At 57.3% G+C, this 27,181-nt stretch overlaps 1 protein-coding gene across 2 annotated transcripts; it reads right to left on the reverse strand.

Annotated features, from left to right (window-relative positions):
• Positions 1 to 27,179, reverse strand: DRAXIN (dorsal inhibitory axon guidance protein). Of its 2 annotated transcripts, none has more exons than XM_046015991.1 (7): positions 27,063 to 27,179; positions 13,136 to 13,596; positions 10,455 to 10,645; positions 9,203 to 9,314; positions 8,707 to 8,796; positions 7,032 to 7,121; positions 1 to 3,102 (listed from the first exon to the last, which is right to left on the reverse strand). In XM_046015991.1, exons 2-7 carry the CDS (start codon positions 13,584 to 13,586, stop codon positions 2,990 to 2,992), a joined length of 1,047 nt encoding a protein of 348 aa, XP_045871947.1. In that variant the 5' UTR covers positions 13,587 to 13,596; positions 27,063 to 27,179; the 3' UTR covers positions 1 to 2,989. The 2 variants fall into 2 exon arrangements, with proteins under 2 accessions (XP_045871947.1, XP_045871938.1); XM_046015982.1 differs by lacking the exon at positions 27,063 to 27,179 and adding an exon at positions 25,931 to 26,064.
• Positions 27,180 to 27,181: the final 2 nt, after the last annotated feature.

The raw sequence follows: 27,181 nt of genomic DNA on the forward strand, positions 1-27,181 counted from the left end.
ATCATGACCTGAGCTGAAGGCAGAGGCTTTAACCCACTGAACCACCCAGGCACCCCCACTCTCTCTTTTCTACAGGAGCATCTCCTGGCCCCAGGGTTCCCGGGGATGGAGCCTAAACCGTGACTTTGATGGATCATTGTCAAAGCACAGACCACCTACTAAAATTATCCTACAAAACAAATCAGCCAACACTGGGAGCTTATTCTGTGCCTGGCACTGTTCTAAACATGCTATGAGGATTTTATGTTTACTTCTCACAACATCCCTGTGGCGGGAGAGTCATTATTCCCATTTTACAGATGAAGAAATTTTTAAAACAGTAGCTTGCCTAAGGTCGCCACGGTGGTGAGGGGTGGAACAGGCGGTTTGTCATGAGTGGCATTCCCACGGTCGGAGCACACGGGCAGAGTTCATGCCCAGCTGTACGTTGCAGTCGCCTGGGGGAGCCTTGAACACACACGAAGCCCAGACACGACCCAGACCAATGAAACCATCACCTCTGTCTGGGCCATCAGTACCTTTGAAAGTTCCCTAAATTGTTCTAACATGCAGCCAGGTCGGAGCCCAGTGGACTAGAGCAGGAATCTGCAAACTATGGCCCATGGGTCAAATCCAAACCGCTGCCCGTTTTGGGGTAAGCTGCAAGTTAAGAGATTTAGAAATGGGTTTTAGAACACCAAACAAAGGATAGTAGTTTGCAAGCCGTGAACGTGCTACGAAATTCACACGTCAGCGTCCACCAGTAGTTTCATGAGAACACAGCCAAAAATAGTTACCTGCCCTTTATGGTAAAAGTTTGCTGAATCCTGGATTGGGGGGGTATTGACTTCCGTACTAGCCAAGGAAATCTAAGACGGAATTAAGGCAGAACTTCCAGGCAGAGAGGTTTGTTAAACACTGAGGAAGGGCTTTGGGATCCCCAGCTCTGGGGTTAAGAGCTTTTGTGCCCACCCACCTTTGCGACCTCAAAATGAAGGTAGCTGGGGCAAAGAGCCAGGCCCTGAAGGTCCAAACGTGGAACTCCCCTGCTAGACAGGGATCGTTCCATGGGGCCTTTCAGCTTTGTCCTGACCTTCTACGCTTTCCACTGCTGAGGCCTTAGGGTCATCTGAGCTGCTACCCCCCAGACTTAAGCAATGCTGTGTTTCCTGCCTGCAGCCTACCACCCCCCCCCTTAGGGTTCTAGCACAATCTCAAATCAGCCACCCCCAGTGAAAAACACAGCCTGGGTGTCTTCTGGTGCAGTCTTAGACAAAACTGCTGGGGGGTCTGATTTCCAAACAGCCGGCTTTGATCTCTTTCATTCCCTGCCTCACCTTCACCCCTAAGATTCCTTTGCCCATAGAACTTGACTAAGGAGATGTGAGCAAGGATATTCGGTTTCTCTTTGATCCGTCTGCTTTGCTTGGTGCCAGACCCCTGACCCTGACTGATTTTCCCAATGGAGTCAACAGCCCTGGCATCGTGGGTGTGCCCCCCCCCCCCCCCCGGCAGGCATCCAGGCCAGCAAGGAATTTGGACAGGGAAGGCTTTTGTCGTTTGCAACCTGGTCTGCGCTGGACCAGAGGGCTGACCAGGGGTGGTGGTGGGAGGGGTTTAAGTGGCTCCTGAAGTGGCCCTTAGAGCCTGATCTGCTGGGGCAGATGTTCTGGGTGGGCATTGTGTGTGGATCTAGTTTGTGGGGGCCAGCTGGTTTCAGACAACACCTGAACCTCAGAGGTGCCCCAGTGCGTCAGGAAGCTCTGCTGCAGAACTGTGGGATGGGGGGGGGGGTGTCTAGAGACGGTCTGTGGGAGGCCTGGAAGCCACTAAGGCAGTATGCAAAGTGGGCGCACATGCACGATGCGTGTGTTTTTTTGAGGCCACATCAGCATTCGATTCTTGAGGCGCATGAATTACAGAAATGAAGGAAGCGATCAGGGTAATGTCAAAGTGCGTGTCCTGGGACTGTGCGAGCAGAGCCACCGAAGTAGAAGGAACAGCACTGTCGCTTCCCCCAAACACATCACGTCTCATATTACCAGCTCCCAGAGGGCAGGGGCCAATCTTCCCAAATCACGCCTTCCCAGCAAGCAGGGGCTTGCTGGGATGATACAACTTTGTCCCGGGAGGGAAGGGAACAGCCCGTAACTGCAGATCTCACCACCGTGAAAGGAACTCCCAGGGAACGTTTGTCTCTCACTGAAGGCCGTGGAGAACCTGGAATAAGTCCGTGGTTGTGGAGAGGAAAGGATGTGGGCCCAGGAACACGACAGGCTTGGCCCAGGTGCAGATCCCGGCTCCGGCATTTACTCCATAGGACCTGGGTGCTCTCAGGGGGCTTCCCCAGCGGCAGCAAGTGCAGCATGCCCCCGAGAGCTTGTTAAAAATGCAGAAGCGACCCCACCAGACTCTGCATTCTAGCCAGATCCCAGGGGTTCTTACATGGATTAAGGTTTGAGGGGCATTGATCTGGGACCCTGGACAAGTCCTAACCAACTCCGCTTCGGTTTCCTCACCGGTAAAAGGGTAGTAATGCATCCTTTGAAAGGTCACTGTGGTAACTAAATGAGATAACGCGTGGCACGCATGTCGCACAGCGCCTGCTACATACAGGTGCTCCGCACGCATCTCCGCATCTCCGGCAGTTTCCCTCTCAAGGCGCTCAGAAGTCTCTTCGTTCTTGGACTTGAAGCGGTTGCAGTGCGGGGATTGGGCAGTAGAGGGCACTCTCGACATTGCCGTCCGCGGAGCACCGGGCCACCGGGAGGCGCAGGCCGTGCGGGTCCTCCGGGGGCGGGGAGGTGGGCGCAGGTGGGCTGCAGTTCGGCTCCCGGGCGGTGGCAGCTCGCCCCGGGCTCCCCCTCCCGGGGCTGAGGGTCCCGAGCTCGAGCCTGCAGCCTCGGTCATCCGGTGCCCCACCTGATCTCCCCGTGCTAGTTCTAAACGAATCGCCCGGCTTCTCCGAGCCTCCGCGCGGCCGGTGGGGAGGCGCCGCCCCGCAGAGCCGCTAGACGTTGATGAAGGAGCCCTGGTCGCCGTTGGCCGTCTCGGGCTCCACGCAGCGCCCCTTCCTCCGCGTGACCCTGCGGTTCCGGTGGAATTTGGCGTAGCAGCGCAACCCTGAGCGAAGAGAGGCAAGGGGGTCAGGGGTGCCCAAAGCCAGGGCGCTCCTCCCCTTCCTTCCTTGAGCCCTCTGGGACCCCGTGCGCCCTCTCACCACCGCCCTACGCTGCCCTGCAACCCACCCACTCTCCACAGGGCAGCCTGAATGGGCTTCAAAACGGCGATCATTGGGGGAGAAGGAAAGGATGGACAGACTGTTTAGGGCCCCCAGACTATTCTGTGTGATACTGTCATGGTGGATACCAGTTACCATGCATTTCTCAAAACCCGCGGAATGCACAGGGCAGAGAGTGAAGGCGAATGCAGATACGGGCTTTGTCAACGTTGGTTCCTCCATTGTAAATACCGAACCAAATAGTGCAAGTAATAGGCGAGGAACCGTGCAAGGGAAGAGGGCATATGAGAACAGTGTTTTCTGTGCCACATTTCTGTAAACCCGACGCTGCTAAAAAAAAAAAAAAAAAAAAAAAAAAAAAAAGTTCTCCTAAAAAAGCTTGTAAAGGAATGCAGATTCTGCTCTCGCCTATAAAACCTGTGGCTCCCCCTTGTACTCAAAAGGAAATCCAAACTTCCTACTCTGGCTGGCTTACAAGAACCCCCCTGGGACCTGGACCTGCCTCCTGTCTGCCCTCTTCACTTCCCACTCTCCTCTTCATGAGCTCCAGCCACACTCAGTCTTCTTGCTTTTTCTCAATACCCAGCCATGTTCTGCCTCAGGGCCTTTGCACTTGCTTTTCTCTCAGCCTAACTCTCTTCCCCAAGCTCTTTGCCTCGCTGGCTCCTTTGTGGCCTTCAGGTCTCAGAGACCCTCCCTGACCACTCAAACTAAAGTCAGTGTGGTCCTTGTGGCCTACCAGTGGGGGGGTTTCAGAGCTGAAGCTCTCTCTGTCATGACCACAGGCATCCCCTGAGATACACGGGTGGATGTATTTTTCATTTGAGGCCTCAGAAGGCCACCTCCTCTTGGTGGTGGGGGCAAGAGATGTGAGTGTGGCCTGAGCAATCCCTGCAGTTCGGGTTAGGAGTTGGCCCCAGGGTCCCGGGAAGACGGAACCCTGCTGCTTGAAGATTCACTGATGTCACTACCAAGAGAATAAAGGAACTGCTGTGAAGTTTGTGCTTAGGGGCCTAGAATTTACAACTGGGTCCCTGGGCATCCAGTCCTGAGGTCACACAAGTGACACGTGGAAAGGGGCAGGGGATTCATGAGCAGGAGTGCTCGGTTCCCGCAGAAGCCCTTCCAGACTCCTCTACAACCCAGGCTAGCCTTGACTGCTGGACTTCAGTCCTGGGCCCTCAGGAGTCCTCAGGACTCTTGGTCCTCCTGGGGGTTCCTGGCATCACCTAGATCCCTCCAGTGTGGCATCTTGGTGACCAACGTCCTCCTGGACCAGTTTTAAGGAGCTGCCTGAGTTGTCATTTCCATTTTTCTGGAGCCTGAGTCTCCAGGGAGGAGGCAAGAGTTTCCTCCAGGATCGGGGAGTGCCAGAGGGATCAGAGGAAATGAGCAGGTGTGGTTTTGGGTGCAGATAGATCTTTTGGGTGCCTGGAAAGCTGCCCTCTCCCACCCAAGGTCCAGGGGAGGAAAGAGGAAGGATTTCTGGACTCAGTAGGGCTACACCTGCCTCGCCTGGGCACCAGGGCTGGACCTGGAGGCCAAGGACTGTGATTGGGCCTCAGTACTGTTCTGGACCCCATGGACTAGAGTGCCCTCTGGCCCACTCCACGCCTCAGTCTCCTGCTCTGTGAAATGGGGCCCCACCCCTGCACACAGGTAACAGAAGGTAGTTTTCCAGCACCTCTTGCCCCCCTCAACTCTGCCCACTTCCATCCCCTCACCTCTCCGTCTCCACTCCTGCCCCCCAGAGTCCTGCAGCTGGAGCACGTCACTCTCCAGCTTAAAACCTGCCTGTGACTTCCAAGTATAAATCAAACAAAACTGGCAGGGCCCTGTGTGATCCCCCCTGCCAGCTTCTCCCCACCGGCCCCGAGGCCACCTTCTCTGTTGGCCACTGTGTGCCAGGCCCACTTAAACACACCAGCCCTATTCCTGCCTGAGCTCTGGGCCTCTGCCCGGCTTCTTGCCTGGGGCTCTCCCTCCTTCTCTGCAGGCCTATCCTCAGCTGGCTGGTTCTGCTGTCCCTCCTGTCCAATCTTTCTAAAACAACCCTGATTTCTCATCAGACTGCCCTGATTTTCATTACAGCTCTTATTTCTTTCTAAAGACATCTCATCTCCGGGGCACCTGGGTGGCCGGTGGGTTGAACAGTGGGTTAAAGCCTCTGCCTTTGGCTCAGGTCATGATCTCATGGTCCTGGGATCGAGCCCTGCATCAGGCTCTCTGCTCAGCAGGGAGCCTGCTTCCCTTCCTCTCTCTCTGCCTGCTTCTCTGCCTACTTGTGATCTCTGTCTGTCAAAAAAAAAAAAAAAAAAAAGACATCTCATCTCCTGATTTGCTTACTATCTGCACATCTCACTAGAATGGAATCCGGGATGGGGGTGGACGGTTTGCCTGTTCTCTTTGCCACTGAATCTCCAGTCTACAGAACGGTACCAGACACACTGTGATCACTCAGTAAATATTTCTTGACTGACTAGGCCCAAATAACTTTACTGCTTTCACAGCAGATAATTTTTGAGGCTCTTAGGAGCAAAAACAGGGCTTGTATCTTAGGATGGCTAATAGAAGGACCAAGACCAAATTCCCCAACTCAGGGCGTGTAAGAAACCAATTAGCTACTGAATGATATTGAGTAATTACTATTCGTCTGTGTTGGCTTGTTTTCCTTAGAGAGAGAGAGACTGTGTGTGCGAGCAGCGTGGAGGGGCAGGAAAGTGGGAGGAGAGAGAGAAAATCACAAGCAGACTCCACACCAGCAGTTGGAGTCCAACACAGGGTTCGATCCCACGACCCTGAGAGCATGACCTGAGCTGAAACCAAGAGTCGGACGCTGAGCCGACTGAGCCACCCAGGCAACCCGGTATTTTATTTTCAGGGAGACTTATCTTTTAGAGATATATACTGAAATATTCACAGATGAATGACTGGCAAACTCCCCAGAGCTGCTTCAAAATCATACTGGAATGGGGAACTGAGTGGGGGAGAGGCAGCCCAGACTGGCAGTGAGCTGGTAAGTACTGAAGCTGAGTGATGGGAAATGGGGGCTCCTTATTTCAAACACGAATTATCTGAAGTTTTTCGGAATATAAAATTAAAAGTATTCCCCCACTTTCCTAGCTGTGTGAGTACGGGTAAGTCGCTTAACCTCTCTGTGCCTCAGTGCGTCCAGATGTGAAATGGGGGTGGTAAGAACTCCTTTCTCCGGATGGTTGTGAGGATGATTGGAGATAAGGGGAGTGAAGTGCCGGGCACAGAGCCTGGCACGCTGGGGCACACCTGGGCAGGAGGACATGGCCGCTGCAGGTGGGAGGTCAGAAGAGTTAAGGATGGAGACGGCCAAGTGCATCCCCCCCACCCGGCACCCTCTCTCTTCCCCCCCCACCCCCAGCCATGACCGGGCTGGGATAGCCCCACCCCTCAGTCTCACACTTGGAATGCCTCCCCTGGGGTAGAAGTCGGGGGTACCAGCCTGCTCAGATTTGATCTTATTTAAAGAGATGTGCTCCTCTCCTCCCTTCTCCCACCCCCAGATCCTAGGAGAGCGAGCCAGCTTGTATTTCAAGAGGTGAGAAAAGCAAATCTGAGAAACGACGCCAGGAATCGAGACTAAATGAGTTCACAGATTGGAAGGCACCGAGCAAAGCTGTTCTTGCTCACATCTTCTGCTCCCGAGGGATCCTGTCACCTTCTCCTCTGCCGTTGGCTCCTGGGGCCACCCTCTGCCGGGAAGGCTTGGCCCCCTGGGGTTTACTGGCTCTGGAGCACGGGGCGGGGGGACCCCCCTCCCCGGAGAGGGCGGGCTTACCTTCCATGCACATGCAGTCATCAAAGCATTTGTTGTTAAGGCCACGGTTGTGGGGCGTGCAGAGATGCTCTCGCAGCTCACAGCAGGTGCCTGCCCACACAGCAAGCACACGGTCAGGCTCAGCCGGCTGCCCAGACCCTCCCAGCGACGTGCGCACGGTCCCGCCGGACAGGAGATCCATCATTTCTGTGGCGGGGCCGTGCCCTGGCAGGGTGGACCATCTGGTGCCCAAGGCTCCCTGCTGGGACCACCGATGGATAGCACGGCCAGGGCCCCCCACCCCCGGGGGCCGGTGGCAGAGACTCCAGCTGCCCCAGATGGGCAATTGATAGATCATGGCGGAGCGAAGGCAGTGTGGGCTGACCTCCCAGGGAGAGGGGACAGAGCAGCGTGTGTGTGTGTGTGTGTGTGTGTGTGTGTGTGTGTGTGTGTGTTCAGCTTGAAGCTGGGAGGGGCCTCGGGGATCATTGCCCGGCGTCTTATTGGACAGATGGGGAAACTGAAGGCCCAGGGGCACAGCGGGAGGGCCCGAAGGATGCCCCAGGGAGGCCTGAGGACTGGGTTTGCACCCCACAGACCCGGTCAGCTCCTAGGGTGACTGCCCAGTTGGCCCAAACTCAAGCCTTTTCTTTCTGCTCAGGGTGAAAACGATGGTTTGGAGAGGAAGCAGCCTGTCCGGGAGCTGGTGGTCTGCCTTAAACAGTGTGAAATTGCTTCTTGGGTTGCTGTTCTGTGGACTATTCCGGCCGCTGGATTAACAAGCATGGCACTGTGGCCGCTTGGGTCTCCCCCCGCCGCCCCCTCTGCCGCAGCTCTGTGCTGTCGGGAGATGAGGACAGCCGTGAGCTGGCGGCCTCCAGCTGTTAGCAACTTTAGGGCTGGGCCGATGGCACCCTGGTTCCCTAGCAGCCCAAGTCCCCTAGCAAGGGGACCAGGGCCTGGCCGGTCCTGCCCAATGTGGCCTCCATCAAGCAGGCTGTCTTGCTCCGGAGCTCCCCGATCGGGCTGGCTGAGATTGCATCCCAGCTTTCTGGGTCCATTTCTGCTTCCTCCCCACTTTTGCCATTCACAGGCCTTCCCTCTTCCCCCAGAATAAACTTCCTGCCCTTGGAACCCCGCCTCGGTATCCACTTCCCAGGGGTCCAAACTGACCCAACAAGGGTCAGCAGTTTAGGACATTAGTCCCAACGTCAGGCCCCTTGTTTGTAGACTGGGTGATGGGCACAGCTGCTCTACAGGGAGGATGGGATGATGGCGCGCCCCCCAGGCCCCTACGAGGCCCCGCAGTGTCATAAGGGGACAAGGACAGAATTAAGCCCAAACAGGTGTTAAGAGGAAGAAGTCGAGGGAGGGCTGATCCTGACTTGAGACAGCATGGGGCAGGGGTGGAGAACCACACAGACCCAGGTTTGAGTTACCTCCTTGCTGTGTGACCTCAGCCAAGACACTTAGGCTCTCTGAGGCTCGATTTCCTTGCCTGAACCCTGGGGATGAGAAGGGCCCTTTCTCTGGGTTGCTGTGAGGGTTTACTACAGTACAACAGCAAGTCTCAGTAGAGGGGTAGTCCTGATTGTTATCATTTGTCCTCCCCCAAAGGCCCTCATCTCTGTGCGGGCTCTTCCCCCCACCCCCCTGCACCAGCCTCCTGCCCTGATCCTGAGGGCTGCTTGGGTACCTGGCAGGCAGTCTTGGTGATGGTCGCATGGCTCCCCTTCAGCGGGTGATGTCTCATTACCGTCGCTGGAGAATTTCCCCCGGTGTTTCTCTGGGGACAGGAAGATGTGTCGTCAGAAGCTGAAGCCCAGCAGAGCAGAGGGACTGAGCACCGGGGCTCATACGGCCACTCGCGCTGTGTGCCGTGGACGAGACTCTCTACCTCTCTCTCTGCCTTAGTCTTCTCCTCTCTAAAATGGGATCAGCAGCAGGATAGACCCAACAGATCGTTCTTCAGGGTAAAATGAGTTGGTAGAGGAAAACACTTGGCCAGCGATCAGCACTTGAGAATGGCATTGGCGTCCTGGGTGTCAGTCCCGGTTTAGACTCTGTGCCCTCCCACTCTGGACATCTGTAGGTCACGCTGGGCTCACTGGCCTCCCCCCCCCACACCCTGCCAACAGAGGGTGGGGAGGGGAGGGAGCCCCGGCATGGGGGTGGCGGGGAGGTGGACATACCTTTCTTCTTAGCAGAGGGCCAGACCTCGGGTTTTAAGTCTTCATAATCGGTCCAGTCGAACAAGGCCATGTCCAGCGTGGGCATCACCTCCCCATCAGGCCTGGGCTGAGCCTGCAGAAGGGGCATGAAGAGGAGTGAGGTTGGAGCTCCCAACCGGTGGGAGAGGAAATGTGGGACCCCGGATCCAGAGGGCAAAGGAGGGACTCCTCAGGGGCTGGGGGAGTTGGATGAAGCCAAGCCACTCACTTCCCTGCTGTCCCTTCTCTCCCCTGCAAAATTACTAGCTTTCTGTGGCACCATGAGACCAAAGCTCAGCTGGGCCCACAGCCCTGGCCAGAGGTCTCGAGGCTGGATCAGCACATGGTAGGACATGGGCCATAAAGGCATCTTCTAGGTCAGGGTTCTCAATGGAGCGGCTTCCGGGGGATCTTGGACAGAATGAGAAGCTATGTATTCTTTGGAGATGGTCCCCCACTTTTATCAGACACAGGCAGGGCCAGGGTGTGGGGCGCCTGGCTGGCTTGGTTAGTGGAGCATGTGACTCTTGATCTCAGGGTTGTAAGTTCGAGTCCCACATTGGGTGTAGAGATGACTTGGAAAAAAAAAAAAGAAAGAATCTCAAGAGGGTATAAGACCCAAAAGGGAGTAAGAATGACCTGCTGCTTAAAAAGTCTGACTTCTATACATATGCTTTATTGATCATCTTCAGTAATTTTATTTGGAAAAAATTCAAAGCCGCTAAAGGGGTCCAAGAAGGATGAACCTCTTGTTGATTTTTCATCTATTCATTTGAGAGAGAAAGAGCGCGTGCACAGGAACAGGAGGCAGGGGCAGAGGGAGCGGTAGAAACAGGATCCCCGCTGAGCAGGGAGCCCAGTGCAGGGCTCGATCCCCGGACCCTGGAATCAGGACCTGAGCCGAAGGCAGATGCTTTACCAACTGAGCCACCCAGGCGCCTGGGGGACATGGTTTTAAAAATTCTTCTTCTCTGGACTATTGGGTCTGTATGAAATTCTTCCCCGAGGTCCCCGCTCTTTTCCATGGAGAGCCATTGTGCAGAGAGGGTCCGCGCCTCCTTGCTGCCCCTGGAGTGAGCCCCTAGGACCACATTCTCCTGGACAGTGTCTGCTGGGGTGCACCCAACCTGGACGGGCATCAAGAGACCTGGTTCGATGGCCTCAACCAACTCCCTCCCACCCCCTGGCCTCAGTCTCCCTGCACATACTCTGAGGCTGTTCTGGGGCCCCTTACCTGGGGCCACAGGGATGTGACAGGCAGGATCAGGGACTCTTCTGTGGCGGGTGCTGCCTCAAATGTGGTTAGGTAGAGGTTGGTGGGGGCCAGGCCGGTGGAGGACTCCTCCATCGTGGCATCCAGCGTCTGGTCTTTGGGGGGCTCTGCCTTCTTCATCAGGGAGCTAGGACCTCGGACCACGGCTCGGCCTGAGACACGGAGGGTGGACACACAGGGGCTTTATCTGCTCACCGTCCTGGGTCGGCCCACAGCAAAACTCATTTTTCCAAGGCCAAGCAAGGAGGTGGCAGGGACCATGGGACAAGCCATTGGCTCAGCCAATATTCCTGCTTCTCCCCTTCCTGGGGAGGTGGAAATGGGGGTCTCGGGGTGGCAAGAAAGAGGAGGGAGGGAACGTCTTGAATGAACTTGTGGTGTTGCTGAGGGGACAGCCCAAGGATTCTCTCTCTAGAGCAATGTTCCCGCAAGTTCAAGTCCAGATTGGTGGGTGCAGCCAGGGGTGCAACAAATGGAAACTAGTGGGATTAACCAGAGGAGGCTTCCTGGAAGAGGGGAAGTTTGAGGAGGAGAGTAATGTGATGAGGCTAAGAGGCATTGCAGTAGGGGAGAAGACTTTGAGAAGGCAAGAGCTGCAGCTCATCATGTGTAAATGAGTCTTCCTATGTGGTGATCATCATCCCCCTGTTTATTAAGCGCCTGCTGTGTACCGGGTCCTTGTCATATGCTGGGTCCTGCCCTACAAGCATTATTTCATCTAACCATCGTAGGAAATCTTAGGATATGGGTGCTCCTTCAGTTTCATCTACAGGGGAGGAAACTAACGCACAGAGAGGTTAGGCAACTTGCCTCGGGACACACAGCTAGCAGACAACAGAGCCTGGATTCAAACCCGGGTCCATCTGAATGCAAAGCCAATGCTTTTTAACAACTAATGCCGCCTTCCAAGACCCATGGTCATTGGGGTGGGTTAAGTGTGAGGAAGACAGAGTGTGCAGGGTTGTGGTGATCGGAACAAAGAGACTTTGAGAGAAGCTGGGGGGCCCGGGCTCATCCTTGACTCTTTTTCTCAGGCAAGATCTGACTTTAAGATTGGTCGGGTCCATTGGGGCCACCTCACCCTCCGGAAACGAACCGCAGATAGTAGAAAGGGGACTTAGGGACCACTGAATCCGCTCCATTTGTTTTACAGAAGAGGAAACTGGGGCCCAGAGAACCGGAGCTCCATAGCAAGGTAGCGGGGCTGGGCCTGGCTTCTAGACCCCCACTCTCCCCTCCTCCACGCACCCAACACACCGACTCCCTTCGGAGGCCCCCTTGGCCTGATGGAGCTGGGGCCTGGTACTGAGCCGGGATGAATTCCTGCCTCCGGGATACCAGCATTCCCTCTCCAACCTGACACTGACCTCCAGGGGTGGGAGGCTGAGTCTAAGCTGGGGTGTCTCAACTGGGTTCTGTCCACCTTGGGGGGAGGTCTCAGGAGGCCTGGCAGGGAAGCAAGCCCCTGCTTATGCAAGAGACGGGGGGGCCCGCGTCTCCATCACTCTCCTCCTACAGAACACCTGTCCCACGTTTGCGAAACTTGGTCTACCCCTGGAGGCTGTCTGGTCACCTGAAGAGACTTGGGAGCCGAGGTTCCCTGGTGGCCTTGGGGCAGGGGGAGACAGGAGGAGCCACGTGGACAGAGCGGCTGGGGCGTGTTTGTTCAAGGACTGAGTGGGTAAAGGGAGGGGGCGGCTGGGGCCAGGAGCAGCGGGGCCCTCACAGGGATTTGGGGTTGTGGGGAGACCTAAAAGAAGGTGAGCAGGGCTGCTGGGGAGCACCCCAAGAGACACACAGGGCAGAGGCAGGAGGGATAAGGATTTGGGGTTGTGGGGAGACCTAAAAGAAGTTGAGCAGGGCTGCTGGGGAGCACCCCAAGAGACACACAGGGCAGAGGCAGGAGGGATAAGGACACCGCGTCTCTCCCTGGGTCATCGGCACCCAGGTCAGGGGCTGGCGTCAAGGGCTAGTTGAGAATCAGCTACGCTCATTGCCCCTGATGCCTGCCAGACACCATTCTAAGCATCTAAATCATCTATGAATCGACCCTGGGGGTAGATGGGGCCATTATCCTCATTTTGCAGAGGGAGAAACCGAGGCACAGAAAGGTGACTTGCACAAGGCACACGGCCAAGAAGTGGCAGAGACACAACCTGAACTTGGGCAGACCCAGCATCAGGGTCTAAATGCTTGGTCCCCGCTCTGGGCTTCAGAGTTGGTTAAGGGATGTGCTTGGAGGGCACCGAAGAAGTGCATCTCCATTCAGGGCTCACCGTGGGCTGGATTCAGGTCAGACCCAAGGTAGAACTTCCTGATTTAGGAGGATCGTTCATTGTGAAGATGGAGCTTCGACAGCTGTTTCTCCCTCTCCTCCCACGCTCTACCACCAGGCTTCTTCCAGCTCCTTCCTCTTCCCAGATCATTCTGACTTTTGAGAGACCCCTCCCCACTTCTGGGGGCTCACTGCCTGCCCTCTGTGGGGGTTCTGACTATCTTCCCAGGGTCCTCACACTTCCCCCATGGCCTCCCCCTCCTGCTCGGAGAGCCCCCTTGGTCATTTGGGTATGACCTTCCCCCATCCCTCTACCCCTCCCTTCCGGGGCAGGACCCCCTCCCCTCCCTCGCAGACCTCCGGCTACCTCTGTGCAGTTTCAACCTCTCCCTGCGTCTCTTGTGCTCCCTGCTGCGTTTCTTGACCCTCTCTGACCCAGGAGACTGGTTGTCCTTCTCAGGGTAGGGCAGCGCCAACCCCAGGAGCAGCTCCTTGTCCTGCGCCAGGCCTGCAGGACTCTGCCCAGGCAGCAGCTCCTCTGCCCCCGGCAGCCTGGAGGCCTGCCTGGTGGTGGAGACCACAGTTCCATCCTGGGCCCGGCCAGGCGTGCCTGGGCCCCGCTCCTTCTTGCCCAGGCCACGCCGGCGGTGGTGGCTGGCTGGAGGCATCCACAGTGCTGGCTCCTGGAGGTCGATGTGATTCTCAGGGAGGTTCCGAGCAGAGGTTCCAGGTCCCAGGGAGCCTGCCAGGCTCAGCTCCAGGAGCACCAGAAGGGCGAGGAACAGCATAGGGACAATGTGGGTGCTGGACCCAGCCATGAGCTCTGGTCTGGAAGAAAAGTAGCACCGTGAGTGGACAGCCCAGGAGCCCTCCTCCTCTTCTGCTTTCCCACTTCCAAGTCCCCTTGCCCACATTATTAGAGCCCAGTGTCTATCAACAGGGGCGGAGGGTGAATTTGCCCCCAGGGGACATTTGGCAATGCCTGGAGACAATTTTGGTTGCCACAGTGGGGCGGTGCTGCTGATGTAAGGGCCTGGGGCCAGGGATGCTGCTGGATGCCTCTGAGTGCACAGGATGGCCCCAGCATGGCGACTTGCTGGCCTGGAGAGACCACACTGCCAAGGCTGAGAAGCCCTGGTTTAGATAGTGTAAGCAACACCCAGGTTCCAGATGAGTCTAGAATCTCTTTCTCTGCACACACCTCTGCCCTTTGCCAAGTACCCCAGAACGAGCTGAGTCCTTCCAAGCTCAGAAAGACGACTGTCATCCCAGAGGTTGACTCAAAGTGTAAATTCAAACAAACAGAACAGCCCCCTGAGCGCGGGCCCCAGGCAGGAATCAGCTTTATTAGTGCTCCATGGGAATTTATGTCACTTTGTCCTTCCGACAAGCGTCCGAGGTGGCTTCTAGTGTTTTCTGCAGCAGAAATGACCTGGCATAGTGGCATTGCCGTGTCTGCGCTCTGGACCTGCCTAGCAGCTGCCCCGAGACAGCCCAGTCCTGTCCTCACTTCTTTCTTTCCCTCTAAGGGCCTGGCAGGTTCTGACCCAGCCCTGTCCCCGCGGGGGCTGCCGAACTCTGGAAGCCTGGGTCTGCCACCTGCGGGTGGGGGGTGGGGTTAGCTGACCCTGACCTACCCTCAGGGTCACCCCCCATTCTCCATCAGAAGTGGGGCGTCCTCCTATAGGAGGAGGGAGCAACCGCCCGATGTCCCGGAGGATGTCAGAGCTACTGCTCATGAGCCCGGTGGCTGGGGGCGGGTGGGATGTCTATTGAAGTCGGGAGACCACCCCCTGCGGCCCTCCCCCGCGGCCCCCACCCGGTACCAGTCTCACGGCGGCGGCGGCGTCCGGACAAGCTCAGCACTGGGTTAGCCGGCTGATTGCATTTTTATGGCCTCCCGGAGCCTCCCATGTGTCCCATTTAGCTGGCGACAGGGCTTACACAAACATTTCCTTGTGATTTGTGGCTATGGGATCCCGCAGGGCTGAGGGAAGGTTGGTGGGCCGGTGATAACTCCCAGCATCTCTCCCTCCAGCCCTCTGCCCCACATCACCGCCCCCCTGCAGCTCTACCAGGTTGGCCTTTAGCCACCGCCCAGTGAGGCCCTGGGAATGGGCGGGGAGGCTGGGTGGGACAGCCCCGCCAGGCTGACCCACCCTGAGGAGAAGGGGCACCAGATGGCGGGGTGGGGAACAGCTCCTCCCACCTTGCCTGGTCCCCACCATCCTTTCTCCTGCTCCTCCTTCCTCCCAGCCTGGAGTGTGCTGCGCCCCTGCGAGACCCAGGCCTTGTCCCCACCCCTGCCTCAGCTCTGCTCTTTCTAGAAGCATGGGCTGAGAGAGAGAGTCGGTCCTAACCCCTCGCACCTTGGGAGCTGCCTGCACGTTCTGGGAGGGCTGGGTGGCACCCTGGGATGGCTTGGCGTGACAGCCCCCGTCTCGTCACACAGCCGTCTGCTCCGAAGACCGGACACCAGGCAGCCCCGGCCCGCTGTCCCGGCAGTCTCACGGGCCACGAGCTGGTTCTGCCCCCTCAGCCTCGCCTCCAGCTTTTCCCTAATGAGGGCCCCGGAGGCCCCGCTCAGGCGGCCAGACCTGCTGCTCGGAGCTGCTCCGGAGGCAGCTGGGAGAGAGGAGGGGCCCATTCTAAAGGCCTGTCAGTCAAGTATTGTTCTGTTCCCGGGAACCCCTCAAACCGGGTTTCCAGGCCTGAGGCAGATGCGGGCCACTCTCCAGACTGGTGTTGGCCAGACTTCGCTCTCCCTGTGGCTGAGAAAGGCCTGGAGGCTGTGTGGGATGCCGTCCCCCCCACCCCCCCACACCCCCACACCCCCACACCCCGGGCCCAGCCCTTCTGTCTCGCAGGGACAATAGCCCGGGAGAAGCCCACAGAGCCGCCTCGTGGGAGGGAAGCTTTGGAATCCCTCCTCCCGGGGTGGGAGTCAGTGAGGCAGGTCACTCCAGAAGCGCAGGAAGGGGCTGGGGAGGCTGGCTCAGGGGGAGGGGTGGGCAGGACCAAGGGCCTACATGGGCAGCGTGCTTGGCAGGAAGCTAGCCAGTGACTCTGAGTGCTCTAAGCGGTCTGAGCACTGAGGACACCCCCTCCTCTGCAGAAACCCGAGAGAAAGCCCATCCCACATGCTCAGGCATCACGAGCCCACCCATTACCATCTCTCTCTCTCTCTGTCTCTAATTGACACCCTGTTGCCAAGACTCTTGCAATGGCTGTGGGTCTGTTTAACGTACCCCAACGAATTTCAGGACCATATTTGTTCCATCCCTCCCTTTGCACCCCACAAATCATGCACAAGCCTGCCTTCAGGGCCAGCAGAAGGGGATTTCAGGGTGCCGTGTGGATGGACCCACAGGGAACTGTCCCTCTCTCCAGAGCTTCTCAGCACCGTCCTTTCCCAGACCAGCCCATATCGCTGACAGATTCCTCTGACCCTGACCTTCGCCTGCTTTCAACTGTCCTTGGCTCCCTTTTGCTTTCCCATTCAAGCATGGTCTCCTGACCTTGGCACTTGAGGCCTTGTATAATGTGGCCCCGACCTGATTTCGCAGCCTTGACTTTTTCCTCCCCTTCACAGCCAGTAGAGACTATTTCTTGAGCCCTGAACACACCCCTTCTTTCCTGTACATGTTCTCACTTGGGCTGTTCCCTCTGCCTGAAACAACCTCTTCTCTCCACCCCCATCCCTCTCTGTCCAAATCCTGCCCATCCTCTGGGGTCCACTCCAAATGTCCCCTCCTCCAGGAAGTCTCATCAGTCCCCCAGTTTAAAATGCTCCCTGCCAGTGCTCCTACACAGATTTGCCCAGCTCTTGAAGACGGCCCGTGCCGTCTCCTGCTGCTGGGGCAATCAGCCTTTTTTTTTTTTTTTTTTTGAGACTCTGATGGGGTCCAGCAGATCCTAGGGGGCTCCATCCCCTTCTTCTCTCTGTTCCTATCACATCTATAGGACCCTGCAAATAACAGGCACTAACTATGGGTCGGGATGGAAGCGGATTGAGCACAAACCGAGAGCCGAGTGGAAGATCATGAATTCTCAGGGCGTGGTGGTGGTGGTGTGTGTGCGTGTGTGTGCGCGCATGTGCATGCGTGTGTCTGTGTGTGTGGGTTTGAGAAAGATTGCTGGAATGAGGGCTGGGATCCCGGCACCACTTTGCCCCGGGACGCCATGGAGCCTCTCTCCAAGCCCACAGGGTTTGTACGAGGATCTTGGCTCGACCCTGCAGCCAAGATGCCAGCCTGGCAAAGCGCCACTCAGCCCACGTGGGATGCTACAGAAGTCGTGCCAGGGATCCACAGCGATGAAAGGCTCCAATCCATTTCTGTCACTCTGGAAGCCGGCTGGAGGCAGCGTCACAAAGCGCCGGGCATCCAGGCAGAAAGGGGCAGCAGGTGCCCGCCTCCCCCAGCCCCGCCAGCCCTGGAAGTTTCTGCCTGTGGCTCGCCCGCTCACAAAGTCTGCTCTTCTGGGCCTGGGTCTCACTGCCTGCCCCGCAGCCTGGATGAGAGTTGTCAAGGGGCATCAAGACTGGTCCACAGTCCAGAGATGGCCCACGGTCCTCTCATAACTGAGATCTAAGTGACTCATTAAAGGCAAAACAAAACAAAAGCAAACGTAATCTTCAGAGTCTCCGCTTCCTGGGGAAACGCGGCTCTCACATGCTGATTTCACTCATTTCTTACAGAGTCCTCTCCGCTGCCCTACACAGTGCACCATTTTCTACATTTTTTACAACGAGGAAGCGGAGATTCTGGGGCAGGGTTGCTCAGTCACACATCCAAGATGATGCCACTCGGGATGCACTCGGGACAGTCCTTCACGCCACTGCCCATGCATTAAGCTTCATCAGGGGGCCCCTGCCTCCCCCTCATAGTTGGTTATTGCTGTGAGTGCAGTCAGGGCCCAAGAAGGGGACCGGGCACTGACGGCTGGGGACGGAGGGGAAAGAGCTGACATGTCCTGAAGCTGTCCCGGCACGCTGCGGATAGTTGACTTGTGAACTGTCCCCATCCAAAGGCTGCACGTGCAAATGAAGGCAATTAATTGAGCCTGGAGTTGGCTTTGATTCCTGAGCCTCTCCCCCACCAACACCCTGGCTGGGGGCTGGGAGACTAGAGGGACTCCTGCTCCACCTGCCTGGCCAACAACTGTGGAGCTGGGCTCCCACTGGGCATCCCAGGACAGCTGTAGGACTCGCATTCCTGCCTTGTTGATCAGCTCACTCTGCACCAGTAGGTTGGGGGATGGTGGGTTGGGGGCGGGGAGCAGGGGGGAGCTGGATGGGGATGGGAGGAGGGCTGGCTGCTGGGGATCTGGGCCAGGAATATCAGTGATGCTCCGACGGAGCTGAGGAGTGTGGAGCTCAGTCCAGGCTGTGAGCCAGACAACCACCGGCTGGGAGGACTTGGCCCAGGAACCCCTCTCCCTGACTTTGCATCTCCTCCTCACGTGGGAAAACAACACGTCGGAGCCCCCACATTTGGTAGAGATGTTTCAGGGTCCTTTAGATGTTCCATTTTTAACGTCACATTTTAAAGATATATTTTAAACTATTCCGAAAGCCAACTATTCTGGAGCAAAAACAGCAGACGCTTTCAGACGCCTTCTCTGCTCAGATGTGAAAATGGTCACAACTCGGGCTTCTCCTGGGTCATTGAAGAGTGTCCGCAGGATGCAAGGGGAACAGTTTCAAAGAAGAACTGTGACCATTTGCACCTTCTTATGTACCCACTCCAGGATTCTCTGGACGTGAGCCATAAAGCCAGTTAGAGGCCCAGCCTCCTGGGGACAAGTGCAGCCCACATCCACTGCATGCCTTCGTATCGCTGGGGATGAGTTCTTTTTTCTCACTGATTCGCTTTAAGGCAGGCTGTAGATCAGGGAGCATAAGGTTATCACCTGGCATGTCTACGTAGGGGGCTGACTGCTTAGGAGAGCTTGAAGCTGTGTCTGCCTGAGACAGAGAAAATTGATTCCGGGAAGAGATTCTCAGTGGGGGTGGGGGGGGTGGGGACTCTGTTCATAGGACACGCCCTTTCTCGGTCTGATGGGTTGGGATTATGAATAAGATTCCATGGGAAATGATTTGCACTGCTCAAAAAAGTTGGGGTGAGAGGAGTGGAAGAAAAAGACCACTGGTCACAAGTTGGGTGTCCTAAGGGTCTTGTCTGCCTGGGAAGCATGGGAATTGACGACCCACCGGAAGTAACAAGACTTTGCCATCTGTCTGCCTATCTAACTGACAGCCCCCTGTGGGGAGCAGTGACAGGTGATATCCTCCAGGATCTGGAGTAGGGACCCAAGGTCTAGGACCATCTCCCGAGCAGCGTGAACTCAGAGGACATATTGGCGCATGCTAAAAATTAAAGCACAATCATATGGTAGCAACCCCATGCCAGGGCTGGTCCTCCCTCTCTCTTATTCTTGGAGGAGCCCTGTCCATCTTTCTGTCCATCTCTCTAACGGTGGTTGACCCTCGGGCATCAGTGGGACCCCAACCCCCAGAGCTGCTGGGATCCACCCTGGGACCAACACAGTGGTCTCTTTGGGATGATTCTGTTCTTCAGAGCAGCAGCCTCCGAGTGCCCCCCTGACACCCCCTGGCCCCACTGCCCCTCTGTCTCTGCTCCAGCTTTTCACCAAAACGTTCTCTGCCTCATGGTCGAAGAACAAATCTGATTACTGCCTCTAAGGCTTCAAACTCTTTGGGGGACATTTTTGCAACCTATCCAGCGGACAAGAGATGAACTCCTCAATATATAAAAAGGTCTGGGTGGCTTCAGTTGGTTAAGCGGCTGCCTTCAGCTCAGGTCATGATCTCAGGGTCCTGGGATCGAGTCCCGCATCGGGCTCCCTGCTTGGCGGAGAGCCTGCTTCTCTCTCTCCCTGACCTTCCCCCTGCTTGTGCTCTCTCTGTCTCCACCAAATAAATCAATAAAAACTTAAAAAATAAAGAGCTCTCACCTACTCCCAGCCCCTTGACACCCCCAGCCTGGGAGCCCTGGCTGTGACTACAGGCCTGGAAGCCTGGCTCAGTAGTGTTTAGGACAGATTTTGTTCAATGCAAGAATCATCTCTGGTTTTATGTTCCCATATGTCCATGAAGATTTTAGGAATGTCCTAACTTGGAACCCATCTGCCTGGCTCCTCCCTCTGGTGCCTCCTCCTCACCAGGTTGGCAGCTTCCTGGAAGGGCTAGAAGTGGAGAATGGAGGGGACCATCCCTAGGCCCTCCTTCTGCTCTTAGAACGATGGGGGCTGCCCAAGCTGGGGCTCCGGCTGGGGGTCTTAGAGCTCCTGGGAGCAGATTCCTGTCTTCTTTACAGGGAGCTGACTCCCCCAGGGCTGGAAAATGGGTAATTTTGCTTGTTCAATCAAAACCGTTGTAGCCTAGATTGGGGGGGGGGGCAGCTGGCTTTTAAATTCCTGGACTGGGCTCTTCCCAAGGCATTTTGGGACAAGACTTCACCCCTCTAGTTCCTCCCACCATCAGACCTCCTCATGAGTCATGATGTCCCTGTCTGTGAAATGGGATTATCAGCCTGTCACGACATAGGATTATTTAGGAAATCAGTATTTTTGTGTGCTGGGGGGGTGGATTCCTCTATGCATGGAACCCAAGTAGGGTGTATGGGGTAGAAGGCAGCAAAGAGGAGCTCACTAGTGGGGTGCTGCCCTGGGGGATGCTCACTGATGTTCTGGGGCCTTGAGAGTCTTGAGCTAGTCCCTGCCCCTCTCCCTGGCTGATAGAAAGGGGCCCCAAAAGAGCCAGAACCCTACCTACCCTTCCAGAGGATTTTGAGCCAATCTGGCCTCATGCAGAGGACGCGGCATCTTGACCCGTGAAGCCCCAGGGGCTGAGCATCGGGTGCTTTCTCTGCAATGAAGGCTGTGGGGAGAGGGACACCAGGAGGTCAACCCTTGCTGAGCCCCTCTGGGTCCGCACCCTGGATGTCATGTCAGCCTGGTCCATTCTGAAGGAGGAGACCTGATCTCTGCTCTGATAATTGCCTGTCTGAGTGGGGACACTAGGTCGGGCCCTAGGGAGCTCCCAGTGTGATGGGGGAGATCCAGGTCTTGCCTTGGAAGACTAAGAGGGAGGACTCCTAGACTGGTAAGAGAGACATCACTCCTGCCCACAGGGAGCTCTCAGCCCAGGCCCAAGGAAACCTGCCATCTAAAGGGGCAGATCCAGGGTGCCTGGATGGCTCAGTGGGTTAAACCCTCTGCCCTCAGCTCAGGTCATGGTCTCAGGGTCCTGGGATCGAGTCCCGCATCTGGCTCTCTGCTCAGCGGGGAGCCTGCTTCCTCCTCTCTCTCTCTCTCTCTGCCTGCCTCTCTGTCTACTTGTGATCTCTCTCTGTCAAATAAATAATAAAATCTTAAAAAAATAAAATAAAGAGGCAGATCCAGTGGCGTCCTTAGGGGTTTCCCAGCCTGATAGGAGAGTCCCAGATCCAGCCCTGGAAGTTCCCAGAACACGGGGAAAACATATCCTTTGCTGGAGGGAGTTTTTATTTATTTATTTATTTATTTTTTTGAGGGAGTTTTTAATCTATGGGCAAAGACACAGTTCCCTGTGCTCCAGGCATGGCCGGTTCAGTTCGTTAAGCGACTGCCTTCAGCACAGGTCATGATTCTGGAATCCTGGGATCGAGTCCCTCACCAGGATCCCCGCTCGGCGTGGAGTCTGCTTCTCCCTCTGACCCTACCCCTTCTCATGCGCGCTCTCTCTCATTCTCTTTCTCAAATAAATAAATAAAATCTTAAAAAAAAATAAAAGACAGACCAAGGCCCAGACATAACTAGCACTGATTCAAACACAGACGGCAACACAAATCCATGAAGCAGAACCATGGGAGGGGTCCATGGAGTGGAGTGGGAAGAGCTGTGTGACCTTGGGCAAGTCAACGAACCTCTCTGAGCCTCAGTTTCTTCTCCTGTAAAATGCCAGGCCTTGTAAGGAGGAGGAGACATAAAGGTATATAAAGCGAGCAGTCCCCAGTAAGGGCGAAATAAGCAGCAGCCCTGGTTTTCACAGGGAAAGGGAGAGAGAGTGTGGGTGGCCAGTGGAGGCGGGGCAGTGGGGTTGGTCCTGGAAGCATTTGTGCATCTGTGCCTGTGTGTGTAGGGGGACAAGCGCAGGTGGCCATGTCCTCAGTCCTCAGTGGGGTGATCGATGGTTTCCGTGGGGTGGGGCAGGACAGGCCCCGGCCTGCCTGGACAGGACCATTGTCTTGGTAAATGAGGTTTGGCTTCCCCACAGGGGCGGCCCCATCTGCCTACATTGTTTCCAACCTTAACCTTGGGAATTGGCAACCCCCCTAAGGCCTCACACCTCAAAAAACCTACACAGGGGTATTGAATTGGGGGGCTGAGAAGCCCCCCTCCCAGAGGCTCCCAGTATTCTCCGCCCACCTCCTGAGCCAAAATCCTCCCTGGCCCCCCTCTTCCCCAAACTTCATTATCTTGGTACCCAGACAATTTAACACCACTTTGCTGTCTGGGTAGACCCACCACTTAATCATCAAGTGACAGAATGCTTGCTGTTGGCTCTGGCAGAGGCCAGCGCGGAGCGGGAAGACACCTGGTGTCAGGCAGGCCTGGGGATGCATCCTGGCTCCAGCACTCCATAGCTGGGTGACCCTGGGGAAGGCAATTAACCTTTCTGGGCTTCAGTCCCACATGTGAAAGAGCAATGTGTTGCTTGAGTATCCTGTATGGGCCATGTACTAATCAGGGCCCAGAGCTTTACACCCATTATCTAATTCAGCCCTTTGAAGTGGGCAAAAAGGACTCAGTATCAGGGCAAAGCTTTGTGGGACTTGCCCAAGGTCACACAATAGAGAGAGTGGTAGAGCTGGGACTTGAACTCATGGTTATCTGACTCCAAAGGCAGGGTCTTTGGCCACTCTTCATGCTACCCTCAGGGACCCATACCAGTGTGGGCGCTGGGACCCTCAAGGATGGCGCATGTGGGGAGCCGTAAGCCAGAGTCTGGCACAGAGAGAGCCTCAAAAAACTTGTATTTTCTGCCATGACTCCATCTCAACAGGGTTGGATTCCAGCAGGGGCCTTGTCCCCCTCACCCATCCGGTGATGTGTACCAGATGGTCAGTGCCAGACCATGGCGTCCTGGTACAGAGAGCAGCCAAAGCTGGGACCTGGCAGGGGTGAGGGGCAGGGACCCTAGCGGGAAGGGTTCAGCTGCCCTCCCACGTCCTTGCTGGAGAAGGCCTGTGCTCTGGCAGCCAAACGGCCCGCTCAAGAGGAAGGGCTGGCTGAAGACAGTCAGAGGGGCTGGGGCAGCAAGGGTGGCAGGTGTCACCTGAAAAGGACAGAATAGGGATGCTCGTATGTCACCCACCCTTGGGAACATGCCCAGGACCCCTCTCTGGAGGGAGCTCCTGTTCTCCCCAGGCTGTAGAATCAGGGAGGCCAGCATGCAAATCCCCGCTCTCCCCCACATTCCTGCCTGAACCCAGTGGCGCAACTCCCTCCAGGTCAAATGGTGAGGAGGCCAACAGCGGGGATTCAAACCTGTTCTGCAGGACTTGGGCGATCCCTTCCCTGTCTATAACCAGGCACCAAAATCATCCTCATCTTCCCGAAGGATGAAGAGCCCCTGGTACCATGGGGATGCCCCTGGTACCACGGGGATTTCCCCCTGGTACCCAGGTGGCTTGCTTCCCCGCCAACCTTCCCGGCTATGGTCCTTTGCTCCAGGGCCAACCCTGAATTACCTGTGGCTTGCAATTCTCAGTTCACTCCTAACCCCGTGACCAGCGTTCCAGCTGATAGAACACGTGTACCCAGGGTACCTACTCTGTGTACTGGGACCACAAACGAAACAAGACCCAGCCCTGCCCCAGGGAAGGGCAGACCCCAAGAGAGACAGGGAGGCAAGTGGGGAGCAGGAGGGCTTCCCATGAGAAGGGACAGCTAACCTTGTCCTGCAAGGAGGGCAGCCTTCGACTGAATGCAGGACAGGGGAGACATTCCAGATGGAGGGACGCGCCCTAGCAAAAACTCCAAGGAAGTCAGCGTGGAGATGCTCAACCCTCCGCAGTGGCTGAAACCCAAGATGCAAATGAGAGTATTGTGGGAGGCAGGTAGAGTCCTTAACTGAGTAGCAACAGGGAGCATTTGCAGGATTTAGGGCTGGGGAGAGGGGGTGGATTGAGCTGTGAGGAGGACGCAGAGAAAGTGGGTGAGGGGCAAGGCTGCTTGGAAGAGATTTCTGCACGATTGCAGGGGCTGCTGAGCTGGCTTTCCTGAGGAAGTCTATGGCCGGAGGAGGCACACATGGCAGGAGGGTCCTGGCTTGCAAAGATGGACCTGTCTGCCACGCAGGAGCATGAGCAGGAGGCTGGATGGGGTGCGCCTGTGCCCCTAGTCCTACCCTTGCCTCTCTAAAGAGAAAGGCTCAGGTTGCCAGCTCTGGCTGGGGCTGAAAACCAGCACTTAGCCAAGAAAGCCTAGAACTTGCTGGCTGGGAGAAGGTTTCCCTCTGCTGAAGTGACCCTCATGAAGCCACTTGGCCTTTGTCCCTGCTGGACTCCTGGGGGGGGGTGTCGTGTGTGTGTCACCTGTTAGGAGGACAGGGATGCTATAATGGTCAGAGGCTCTGGGCAATCACACAGCAGGTCCAGGATACAGCAAGACAATGCCCCCAGAGGAAAGGAAATGGCTTGTTAGCCAGGGCCATTAAAAAAGAAATCGGTGTAAGGCAGAGGTTCAGAATTGGGAATGAGTCACACGGATGCCTCATGATGAATGACCAGCTGTTGGTAACATTGACACAGTGACACTCCTCTCATTTTGGAAGCAGAGACCCTTTTCACCCTGATTTTTAAACTGATTTTAGGACAGGTGGAGAGGAGGATGGAGAAGAGAGGGCAGTGCCTCTGAGAGCGGGAACACTGTAACCGCCCAGGGCTGCAACTGTGACCTCCATGCGGGAGGGGGCCACAGTCCCATTTCTCTGCAGAGTCTCTAAGGCTGGAATTGGTGGTCCATCTCCCCCTTGCTGTGGCGCCCCCATTCCCAACCCAGCCAGGGACTGAGACCTCTCCCAGGACCCCCAAGCAGGCTGGTATACAATCTGCTCTTTTTTACTGTTTCAACACACATCCCTGTAGGTAGGTACTATTATCCCCGTTTTATGAAGGGGGCACTGAGGCTCAGAGACTGGGGTTCCTTTGTCCAAGATCACTCCCAGGGCCTCTGTCTCCTGGATCACAGAGGGATGGTGCTGAACCCGCCCCGGGACACTTCCGCGTGCCACACAGGCCGGGAGGAGGGCAGCGTGAAGAAGTGTGCCGAGCAGGAGACCAGACGGAGGCCAAGGCCAAGGAAACACCCGGTGGAGGAAAGCAAGAAGACTTGGCGGGAAACCCAAGAGCCCTCTGGTCTCAAACCTGGGCTCCTGGCTTCCGTAGGCGGCTGAGACCCAGGTGCGCGAACAGAGAAAAGCCAGTGGGCAGGAAGCGGGCCTGAGCCCGGGCTGTCGGGGTTGCTACCGCGCGGAACCGGCCCAGGCGCGGGGCCACCAGCAGGACCGGTAGGGGCGCACCCAGAATCTCCTCTCCCAGAAATACTTTAGCCGCCCCCAGCCCGTCCCGGCAGCCTCGAAAGGCCAGGAGGACACGCCTGCCAGCTCTGTCCGGGGCTCAGGGTGTCTTCGAAGCTTCTTCGAACGGTGGTGTACTCCCCAGTTTACTCTCCGGCCTTGGAGACCACCCAGAGACTCAGAGACAGAGAGACAAAGAGAGACGCGGTCCCAGAGGGAGAAAGCGAAGGGAGAGCGGGCGAATGCCGCGACCCAGAGAGGGCGGCGAGGGCGCGCGCGAGGCAGAGCGTCAGAGCTTAGAAAAGTGAGCGTCCGGCGGGAAGGTGGGCTGAAGCGGAGAACCGGGAGCAGAGCCTGGACCTCAGCCGAGACGCGGCGAGGTGCGGAGGCGGCGGACACACGGACCGACGGCTCCGAAGGCGGGGCGGGCAGGGCAGAAAGCGGGATCCTCACCTCTGGCCACAGACCCACGAGCGCCCTGCCCCTAAGCGCTCCAGGTAGCCCACCTTTGTCCCGGCCCGCTACCAGGTGAGGCGGGAGGGCGGGGCCAGGGGCGGGCCCAAGGCCAGGCCTTACCTGTCCGGCCGGCGGGGCGGGGGCCGAGGGGCGCGGGGCCGAGCGCCTGCGGGAGCCGAGCGCAGCCGAGGGCCAAGCCGCGAAGCGTGGACGGCACGGAGAGGTGCGCGGGCGGCAGGAGGATATGCCCAGGCTGAGTGGGGCTGGAGGAAAGGGGAGGGGGCGGGCGTTCTGGAAGGGGGCGGGCGCGCGGGGAGGGGTGCGGGGGAGGGGCGGCTGGAGCGGGCAAGGCCAGCCCCTTGCTGAGGGGCAGCCCCGGGCCCGGCCGGGTCCCGCGCGCTCCCCGCCAGCGCGCCCTCGCCAGCTGCGCTCGGCTTTCGGGGCCCGCTCCCCAGAGGCCTAGCCGCAGCCGCCGCCGCGAGGGCGCGGGGCAGACAAAGGAGGCAGACAAAGGCGGGCGCAGTCGGGCGGCCGTGCGGGCACCGGGCGAGGCGGGCCCACTCCTCCCGGTGCGTAAGAGCCGCCTCGGCGCTGCCGGGAGCGCGTGGGACGGGCGGGGCGCGGACAGCGGTGGCGCATCTGGAACGGCCCCGCCGGGAGCGGGCGACAAAGGGTCGCGGCAGGGGGTCCCTGGCGGACCCCAACAATGGATCGGAGCTGTGCGCTCAGCTGCGGCCGCGTCTGGCTGGGCAGGGGCCGGCCAGTCCCCAAAAGGATTATTCCGCCCAGGCTGTCAAATGGGACGGAAGAAATGCCCGGTGCGAGGAAGGCGAGACGGGGCACCGCAGGGGCCTTTGTAGCCTCGGAAAGTGCGCGGAGCGGGGGGCGGGGTTCTGGGAGAGGTCGCTCTTCAATGCGGGGTATAGGGGGATCTTCAAACGTTACCAGGTGAGAATCCCGGGCGTGACGGCCGCACTGATGTGTGCCCCCCGCCCCCCGCCCCGGGAGGGAAGGTAGAAATACAATTCTACCCAACACACACACACAGGCACACACACACACACACAAGCACACAGAGTCTTCCTCTAGCCACGCCCTGTCCAAAATGCGTCTGATGCTCCCCAGCCCAGCCCAGCCGGGACAAAGCCAGCCCCAGAGGCAGCTCATCCATCACCGCTCGGGGCGCCGCGTCCCGACGACCCTGTGAGTCCGGGAATGCTGTGTTATGAGTCCCGTGGCCCCCATAACTCACGGCGGGGTCAGTGGGGCCACAGGCACGGCGAGGATCAAAGAGCAGTGGGGCGGGACTCGGGCGCGCGAGAAGCTGCAGTCTTGCCTGACTCCCGGAGCTCGCCCAGTGGCTTCCTTTTC

Source organism: Meles meles, chromosome 1, assembly GCF_922984935.1.
Source record: "Meles meles chromosome 1, mMelMel3.1 paternal haplotype, whole genome shotgun sequence".
NCBI classification, from domain to species: Eukaryota; Metazoa; Chordata; class Mammalia; order Carnivora; family Mustelidae; genus Meles; species Meles meles.